This window comes from Boleophthalmus pectinirostris, unplaced genomic scaffold (genome assembly GCF_026225935.1).
Source record: "Boleophthalmus pectinirostris isolate CB_2022bp ecotype Guang Dong unplaced genomic scaffold, ASM2622593v1 HiC_scaffold_19, whole genome shotgun sequence".
Lineage (NCBI taxonomy): Eukaryota > Metazoa > Chordata > Actinopteri > Gobiiformes > Gobiidae > Boleophthalmus > Boleophthalmus pectinirostris.
The window spans coordinates 7,613,406-7,624,050 of NW_026571140.1; the positions used below are offsets into that span (position 1 = coordinate 7,613,406).

General features: G+C 38.9%; 1 protein-coding gene across 1 annotated transcript in view; it reads right to left on the reverse strand.

Annotated features, from left to right (window-relative positions):
* Positions 1-9,124, reverse strand: part of luzp2 (leucine zipper protein 2) — a 171,479-nt gene extending 162,355 nt beyond the window's left edge. Inside the window, exon 1 of the mRNA XM_055154822.1 lies at positions 8,931-9,124. Within this exon, the coding sequence (XP_055010797.1) occupies positions 8,931-9,124 (194 nt within the window). The remainder of the gene's footprint in view (positions 1-8,930) is intronic.
* Positions 9,125-10,645: the final 1,521 nt, after the last annotated feature.

A 10,645-nucleotide genomic window follows, 5' to 3' on the forward strand; every position in this document is an offset into this window, starting at 1 on the left:
AGTCTCCGTTACCATAGCAACAGCACAACATAAAGACTCGAAACTGTCTGATGAGTAAATGGGATTTATCATGCAGAATGGACTTTTATGACACTGTAAAACGTCTGCACCTAACTTTTATTTCTTCTAGTTCTGGAAAATGTCTTTAACTGCAGAGAGTGTTATAAAAACATTGGCCTAGACGAAAAACTGACTGACTTTGCTTTGTTGAAAACCATAAGGAGGCAACTGCAATAGACGATTATGTTTTAGACGATTTTTTGGACTATAAGTCGCACTTTTTTTCATGGTTTGGGTGTTTCCTGCGACTTATACACCTGTGCGACTTATATTTTAAAATTTTCATACTGACAGCCATGAGAGGCTCTAGGCTTGTGTGTCAGTATCTGCTACTACTGTACCACTGTCACTTCGCTCTACTGCACATGACTCCTGCAGAAAAAGCCGTTGTCCTGCTGTAGTGAAATATGCAGCCAAAAACGGTAATTGAGCAGCAGAAAGAAAGTTTGGAGTGAGTGAGAAACTTGTGAGGGACTGGCAGAAAGTGGGGATGAAGAACACAGCTTCACGGTAATCGGGAGGGTCCGCAGGGCAACTTTTCTGGAAGCCATTGGATGGATCGACAAAGCCTGGACTTCAGTGAAAACTAAAACCATCCTGTCGGGATTCAGAAAGGCCGGAATAATTCTAACTGGAACTGATGTTGAGTCTGATGACAGCTACACAGAAGAGGAGGCGACACTCCGTTTACATCATGGATCTATGGTTAATCTCCGGAGGTCGCGCAGAAGTTACAATGAGGATGAAGAATTCAGTGGATTTAGTGATCTGGAGTGAGATCTTGAGTTTGGTAAACTTATGTTCTGTTGTTTATGCTATAGTTATTTGAATAACTGTTAATATGTTATGTTTACATTTTAACTCCTATTCAGTCTGTTGTTCTCTGTTCTACTGTTATTACTAGAACTTGCCTTTCAAGATGAAATGTCAGTTCCTGGTCTCTGATTTTATAAAATACGTTTCCCCAAAAAGTGCAACTTATATATGTTTTTTCTCCTTCATTATGCATTTTTTGGCTGGTGCGACTTATATTCCGGAGCGACTTAAAGTCCGAAAAATACGGTAGATGTTTTTGGATGAGAACCAGATAGAATATGCCTGTGACAATCCCAGAAAGTTATTTTTCTCTCATGATTCAAAGATGAGGCAGACTGTCAAAGAAGTGTCTGAAAGCTTAAGAGATGTCGAACATCTTTATGGACCCAAGACGTTGGTACAGTCTTTGATTTGGTGCTGTGAGCTGCTAAGGTGAAGGCTCACAGGGGCCCTCTGGAGCTGTGACAGGCAGACGCTCATAAGCCAGAGGCAGACAAAGAGACAAGAGCCTCAGGAACAGTCTTTTAGTATCGGCTCAAGTGTTTAAAGCAATGTTTATACTCTGGGGCAAATACTACTTCTATAAATATGTTGACCATGAGGGCACTTATGGTAAAGGTGCAGGGGTTTGAGCACCACCTGGGGAGAATCTGTGTGTTTGGTTTGGGTAATTCTTTTTTATTTTTTTATTTTTCACCTCAATCAACCTGACTGAGCATGGCACATCTAGGTGACAATGGAGTGTTGCAAGTGTTCATTTTAGGGCCACTATTGTTTACACTGAATACAAATTCAAGTTGGACTAAAAACCCAAGCTCGACCCACAACCACATTTCAAATAGAGCTGCTAAACTGGGTAGTCCCGGAGCAGCAGCGAGGAGTTTGGATCAGGAACACTCGACTGTAATCAGGGCAGTCACCAACTACTTTAAAACCCCACTCCAAAACAGAAGGGGAAAAAAAAGAACTAGGAGCCATAAATAATTGGCCTGATTCATCAGCCGGTTTCACATTTCAGTTTGTGGAAACCGTATGACCTCGAAGCATTAGGATTTGTTCGCTCGACAGTAGGCAGGTACTTTTTTCATTTAACCAATCACTGCTATTTGGTCATAACGTATGTAATGCTCCGATAACTGGTATATTACGTTTTTCCCAAATCCTATTAGAAGAAGGGCAATAACGTCTTTTCCCTTGGTAAAATTCACCAAACATTCTCTTTGTTCCAGCTCTAAATCCTCGATCTCGGGAATCGTTGCCAACAGAATGTATGGCTCTTTGCTGATTGGCTGGTGCCTGGACTCGCACTTCCGGGTTCTTGCAAACAGTCTAGTGTATTTTGATTCCTGACCTAGTCGCTGGAGAGAAATGAAATTGAGTGGAGGCACAAGGTGGCGCCAACCTGGCTAGTAGATAATGTTATTAAACCTTAAGAGGTGACTTCAAGAGAGTCAGGACTGTAGTCACTAGTGAGTTGTTCGCATTATTATTATTATTATTATTATTATTATTATTATTATTATTATTATTTAGCTGTATTTGAAATGTTACATGGGCCATTTTATGAAGCACACTGTGACCCGCTGTCACTTTGCCACTGAAAATTAGCATGCCACTAAATCAGGCCTGTGCAAAGAAAGAAAATACCATATACACAGAAGTAGCAACAAAGTGGATTAAACAGACCAGTGTGTTGTTTACACAGACCTTCTGTTAAAAAGAGTCTTTATTTGGAGATAATATTGGAAGACCAAAACGAACATGTTTGAAGTACAAATGGATTTAGTGTTTAGTTCCACTACATTTTTGTCTTTCATTGTCACTGGTTGCGCACCAACATTGTCTAAATATTTGTGTTGTTTTGTTTTGTTATTAGAGAAATTATCCATTGTCTTACCTCTTTTATTTGAACCATGCACATCTTTTTACTATCTGAACTTAGTTGTAGAGATGTAACGATATCCAACTCTTGTACGATATTATCATGATGTGCATCTCACGGTATGATATTTATTGTGATATTTTGAAGATGGGACACTTTTTTTGCTTTTAAAATACCTTGACAAGATTTTGATGTGAATTATTTCCATCATAATCTCAAGAATTTAAGTAAAAAACATATTTCTTCATGTTGTCTGCCCTGAAATGAATCATGGGATATGTAGTTTTCTATGTTTATAAGCTGTTGCCACTATAAAACCATGCATTTAAGCAAATAAACTTGTAATTCGATAGATTGTGATGATATTTCTGAGACTTTTGACGATACAGTATCACAATATTGCTGTTACTGTCACATCCTTACTTAGTTGTGTAATAAGCAGTGGCAAAATAAGGCATTCTCTCCACATTGAGATCAATAAAGTTCTATCTTATCTTATCTGAAAGTCAATTGTGCATAATCAAAGACCTTAAACATAAAGTTAAGGACACTTTGCATCACTTTGAATACCGGGGTGACATTCTGTTGTCTCGCGCTTTAAAAAGACACACAGGGGACAGAGCGGTGAAGGGACAGAAGAACAGCGATACAATGGACAGGGACAAACAGTGCTGCAGAGCGGTGGGTCATATGTTTTGCTCTGTTATTTTTGGTTCACATAAATCTGCATAGACTTTCAAAACAGGATTCTAGCTTTTTCCTGGGAAGCCGAAAATGATCTCAAATTTAGAATACTTATCTCTTAGATTAGCGACGCACATGTCACAGTCTGTTTCACGAGCAACGACAAAACCATACGATAATTTTATTTTATTTAAAGGGCCAGTGTTATGCAGTTTTCTGATCTATGTTATCTTTTTTTTTCCTCATCACAAACAGTCTTGGAGTTGTTTCTGTTGTTTCATTCACACGTGTTTAACAGGATTCTTCTCTCAAATGGAAAACACTCTGTTCCACCTTGTGATGTCATGTGGTAATACAGGAAGTGCTCCACTGCATTTTTAAACTCCATGCACCTTCATTTGGATAATTTCAGCCCAGGAATTGTCAATCTCTACTGAACTAAAGGTAAAAGGAGCTGTTAACTTGAAAACTACCACTTCATGACATCACAAGGTGGAACACAGCATGGAGATATAGACAGACTAATAATAAAGGATTACACAAACATGTGAATAAAACAAAACAGAACTGTTTTTGAGGAGGTAACAACTTTCTAACATGGATAAAATCTCATAAGAGTCAGTTTTTATGAAACATGGTCATATTTTCCTTCGGATGATTTCACATTGTCACATCTTTTTTTATAATTTGACAAACTACAAAACTATTATTTCCAAACAAAACAAACCATTAGCACACTCATGATCCCCTGACACTGCTGTAATTCAGGCGTAATTTTCCAGGATTTTCCACTCAACATTTTATGAAGATGTGAGTCTGGTCACCGGTGAATGTCTGTGAGTTCAGATGGGAGTGATTGACAGGTGGATTAGCCAATGAGGGACACACATCTGTCCATATCAAAATAAAACAAGGAAGGAAAAGGTGAAAATAATATCCCAGGGGTAAGCCTGTCATAGTAAACACTATATTGGCTTATCGTTCAATATATGAAAGCTGGAACTTTTTTTTTGTTTTGTTTTTTTGTTGTTTTGTTTTTTTGCTCAGTATTTATTGTGTGTACATTTTTTTTGCACTAATGGGACATTTTGTGTTATTTTTTGACTATATGGTTTGGTTAGATAAGATTTGAGCCATACAAGGTTGAATTATTAATTATGATTGTGCCAACTATGTACTAAATGTTTTTTTTTTTTTTTGTGGTTTAAATCTGTTTTTGGTTTATTGTATCAGTGGCATAAATGAGTTTCAGTGTTATCATTTATCATCTATATTTACTTAAGCAAGCAAGAAATGTAATACTGTGACAGGCCAACCACCCAGGGGACAGAAAACATCACAGATTTCTTAAGCAAAGCACTAAACTCAAATGAGACGGAGCTCTGGAGCACGTCTCGTTCTTTCTAAAACTAATTGCTCCGAAGCACTGCCTCGGAGCTCGTCTCACAGCAGCCACTCACGTGACCAAAGTGTCGGTCCCTCCCCCTACTGCTTCACTCTGCGTGTCAATCGCTTCAGTGTATTGAAGCGTTTCATTGGCTCAGCGAATGTTCCGCTCTGTGATTGGTTCAGAGTGCTTCAGAGTGTTCAGTGCACTTCCGTGGTTTGACGAGCGTTAAACTGCTACAGTATAAAAGATGCACCAATATTTCTTAAAAATGTTGGGTAGTGAGGAGTATTGTTTGACATTAGTGGTGATTTTGTTGACTTTTGGCAACTTTTGGCATTTGTTTCATTTTCGATGGCATCTACAACTGGGAAAAAAGTGATCCATGGTTTGGGATCACTTTGATCTAATTCCACCTAACAAGGTCACCTGTTTTCTTATTTACAGCTGCTATTTATGTTGCTCTTTACACATTCTTTTAAATCATTATTATTGTTGTTGTTGTTAGGTACGGTGTTTGCTCTGCACACAAGTATTGTCTTACACTAACAATACTTGCGGCCAATGGTTAAATTTGTCCACTAGAGGTCAGTGTTTCTCCAAGGCCTCAGACACATCGAACCATTTGAGACAATATTGCAACTGAGGTGTCAATGCTTCACGAGACTCCATTTGCCCATCACTACTAAACTCTTAATATGAGGTGAGGGAAATCTGATTTGTTTGTAAATGATTTGTGACCAATTAGCTCCTTCGTTTCACCTGCATCACTGGAATAAACAAATCTGACTGGACGATCACTTGGTATAAAACACACACACATATCATTCTGGATTTGCCTGGCAACAGAAGTAAGTTTGCACGGGGGAAATGGAACTTTTAGAAGCCCCTTGTGGCTGGTGGTGCCCTGCACATTTGCACAAACTGTCAATATCAGGAGACGCCACAGTTTCAGATGGAGGCTTAGTATGCAGAAATATCTCATTCAGAAACAAGCATAAACGCTGAGAGATGACTATGACAAATAAGAACAGCCACACTTATACAAGAATTCCATGCATTTCAAAATATGTCTGAGGTCTAAGTACAGGGTCAGCACATTCTATACATAATACATTTAGATTATACACGGCGTATCTTTATTTGCAAATGAAAACTTTCTGGAGCTCGAACGTCACCTTTGTGATTCCATGGAAATAGAAAGTTAAAACCTTACTTTGGAACATTCTGCATGGAGACAAAGACATTTTATGCCATACTGTGGAAGATTAAAACCGAAGGAAGAAGATTTCCATGGAAACAAACAGGAGGAGGCCTGGTTTGTGGAGTTGCAAGTCCTCTGAGAGTAAGGACGCATGTTTTTCAGTGTGATAAACAACCGGATGGGAAAAAAACATGTTTTTACAGTAACATTTTTGTTTCTTATTTCTTTCTTTCTTTCTTTTTTTTTTTATTTTTTGAAAAGTTGCATACAGTACTAGGGCTGTTAAAAGTTTAAAAAATCAGATACTATGGATTTTACAAGATCTCGTGAGACAAAATTACCACAAGATCATGCGCACAAGAGACAAACGACCTCATTAGATTTTAGTGTTTACATTTAGATTGGACAAAAAAGAATTACATCTCTTACAGTTCCAAAAAGCAGTACTAGTATGGAAACAAAACTATGAAACAAAATAAGTAAAACAAATTGTGAAGCCAAAATTCTAAACTCAACCGCGAAGTTTATATATTGGGAATTGTGTTTAGGTGCAGATCTCACCTTCTTTCATTCTTGTGGACCCAATATCGCATTTTGTCTCATCTTTTGGACATTTTTATCTCATCCCATCCTTATCAGATACTAATCAATACTAAAACTATTATTGAAATTAGCGATGCATATATGGAATATATAGAATCACAGCAGCGATACTGAAAAATGAGCTGGATCGGGTATGATATCGATTAAGCCAGTGTCGTGGTTGGGGCTTTAACTGGATGTAATGACTATTTACAGGCTGATTTTAGCAACAAAAAGGTCTAATGTTGCTGTTTTGTTGTTTTTTGAAGGATAAACAACAGTTACAGTTACACTATGCAACTGAATCTCTATGTAATATGTCAACTGGGAATTAAAGAAATAAGTGCCACTTTCCGGTATCGGTTCATATTAGATGTCGACCGCAGATAGTTGATGTATAGTAGTAAAAATGTGGATTTGCATTCCTAATTGAAACTAGATTCTAATTTGAGCAGGTATCGATACTAAAAAAGACGCATTGACAGAACAGAACCTTTCCTGAGTAGCTTTAGAATGATCTTGAGCTGTATCAGAACAAGTATAAGAGCACAAAGAATAGTATACACCCAAAAAAGTACTACGATTTACTATTGAAGATCGCATTCTGTTGTCTAAAGAAAGTTCATTTTGTTATCATCATGGTATCGGAATCATTATTGAGTATCGAGCCTATTCCTTACAGTAGTATCGAAATTGCATTTGACATTTTAGCACGGTGACTACACTACACTGGATCATGTAAAAGGTCCTAAATTACACAAAATTGACTCTTGTGAGCTTTAAGTCATGTTATAACACTGTTACCTCCTCATTCACACATGTTTGCGTAATCCTTTATTATTAGTCTGTCTACATCATTGTTTCCCAAAGACTGGGTCACGACACTCAGGTGAGTTGCAAAAGATTTTTTTTTGGGGGGGGCCGTCTTGTCACGATCTGTATTTAGGCCTGCAATATGCAGTTCAGATCAGAGGTGGGACTTGTGAGTCGTGACTTGGACTCGAGTCAGACTTGAGTCACTATTTTTAGGACTTGAGACTTGACTTGATAAAATGGACTAAGACTTGGGACTCGACTCGGACTTGAGGCCTGTGACTTGAGAAGACTTGAATTTGAATTCTGTCTATTCTGACCATAATGATTCACACTGAGATTTGGTTAAGACATTTAAAAAGGAAAAAAAAAAGCATTTCTACAACTCTTATATACTGTATAAATACTCATGTATAAATATACTATGATTTTTTTTAAGTACAATTTAGTTTAAAATTCATATAAATTACAAAAATCTAAGCTGTATTTGGTTCTTCGGTTTAAAAACTTGAAATGACTTGAAGCTCAAAGCAGACGACTTGGACTTGACTTGGACTTATGCCCCAGAAGACTCGAGACTGGACTTAGACTTGTCTGTATTTGACTTGGGACTTGACTCGGACTTGAGGTCAAAGACTTGAGACTTACTTGAGACTTGCAAAACAACGACTTGGTCCCACCTCTGGTTCTGACACGTGAGAGAGCGAGTGAGTCAGCGAAATCTACCTGTCTGCCCTGAACCAGTGTTCCTGCAGCCTGGATGTCCAACAAAAGGGTGATAAATCAGCAAAGGTCAGTGCACTTCAGGATAAAAATGGATCCTTTTATTGCTGGTTCAATGACTTTTTTCCATTGTTTAAAACTTAACTAATACGAATTGTTTGAGAGACACAATCACTCAGACAACAATAAAATATCCTCATTAATGTTCAGTAATGGTCAAATCAACCTTTATTTTGTGATTTACGAGTAATGTCTATTGAATTGTAAAGGTTTGTGGCTTTTAAAATATGGATCCCCAGAAAAAAAAAAAAAAAAATTGAGAAACACTGGTCTACATCTCCAAATCTTCATGTCTGAAATCGTCCAAATGATTCTAGTGAAGGTGTATGGAGTTTAAAAAAACACAGTGGAGCACTTCCTGTATTACCATATGACATCACAAGGTGGAACAGTGAGAGAGATTTTGAGAGAAGAACTCAGCCTAAATATACAGGCTTTGTGAATATGTGAATGACATGACTCCAGGTATGTTTGTGACGAGGAAACAATATCATAAAAGATCAGAAAATAGCGTAATACGGGCCCTTTAAATAATTACAGTCTTTGTGATTTGCTAATTGTCAACGTTCAAATTCAACTTGATTGCGACAGCCCTCACAACCCTATTTTCTTTTCAATAAGAAAATCACTCCTCATTCATCTGTCTGTTTACATATCACTCGGTTTAAATCCAAACGCTCTGAAATTTCTTGTGTAATATGTAAACAAATCTTCATAACGGAGCTCCCGCGGTGCTGTTGGCGGTGGCGGGAGATAACGAGAAGCTAAAATTAGAGCCCGGAGACAAACAGGTGCAGAAGGAAAGAAATGCAGAGGATTGTTGCGTTTCATAATGAGAGGGCTGAGGTGACCCGGCCTCATTGTGTTTGTGCTCCAGAGTGGACGTGCACTCAGACGTCCTGGAGGCGGCCATTACTGTCGCAATCACAGACGGAGGGAAGAGAGAGCCAGAAGGAGGGGAAGAAAGCGAGATAGAGAGGGGAGGAGGTAAGAGGGTAGAGAAAAACAAGGACAAGACTAAGTGGGAGGAGAGAGAAGGATAGAGGAAGAGCAGAGGGGAGGACTCCAGACTAATCATTTGAGAAGCAAGAGTTATCAAAGTTTCACTGGTGCACTTCTGTTGTGCAGATGTCATTCACCCAGTGTTGGGAGTAACGTGTTATAAAAGTAACAAATTACTGTAATGTATTGCTTTCTGCAGTAACGCAGTAATGTAAGGCATTAGAGGGGAAAAAATCGTAATATTTTACTTGGTACAAATGTCAGTAACGCACATTACAATGCATTTTTAACCTGGATTGAAGTGGTGTTTTTTTTTTTTTTTTTTTTCTTCATATAAATTTCGGTGCGATATCAGCAGCGGTGAAACGCCGGAGACACAGCCGCATAGACCGTCAGGTAACCACGGGCGAAAGGACCGGCGCAGAACTCCGCACAGCTGACGCAGTCGCGATTTGCAGACACCCTGTTCCACAGGCTGGTTCAGTTCTGGTTCAGTTCTGGTTTAGTCCTAGTTTAGACCTAGTTTAGTCCTGGTTTAGAACTGGTTTAGTTCTGGTTTAGACCTGGTTTAATCCTGGTTTAGAACTGGTTTAGTCCTGGTTCAGTCCTGGTTCAGCTTTGGTTTAGTCCTGGTTTAGTTCTGGTTAAGTCCAGGTTTAGCTCTGGTTCAGTTTTGGTTTAGTCCTGGATTAGACCTGGTTTAGTCCTGCTTCAGTCCTCCTGGTTTAGTCCTGGTTTAGACCTGGTTTAGACCTGGTTTAGTCCTGGTTCAGTCCAGGTTCAGCTCTGGTTCAGTTTTGGTTTAGTCCTGGTTCAGTCCATATAGCAGTTAATTTGGTGAGAGAAACTTAAAAGTAATACAATAGTAATGTAATGCCTTACATTTTAAATGCAGTAATATTGTAATGTAATGAATGACTTTAAAATGACAGTAACAAGTCATAAATAATGCATTACTTGCCCAACAGTGGGCTCGGGTATTACTCAATTATTCGAGTCACATTTTGGGTGGCCTCAGAGCGTGTGGGGTAATGTAGAGCAATGGCGAGTCGTGTCCACGCTCTGAGCACCTGACAACACCCACACATGAGACAGTGATACTCTCCATCTCAGTGAGTGCTCCTGAGTGGACCATTTCCTGTTTTCCAAAAGAAAATAAGCCTGTTCTTGATACTGTCCTCATTCCCACAGCTCATTTAAATACCGAACACAACAAAACTAGCGCCATTAGTGTATGCACGTCCATCTCTGAGAAGGTCAGAGGCGTCACGGGAGAGAGTTTGATCCAGGCCTTCTGTGTGACCTGCAGAGTGTGATGTAATCTTCAGTAACACCCTCCAAAAGTGTATCGGAGTCTCTTTAACCTTGAGTCGTGTACAGTCCTGACCACAGCTCTTCAGCTCCAGTGGTCACATGTTCACACACTCACTAT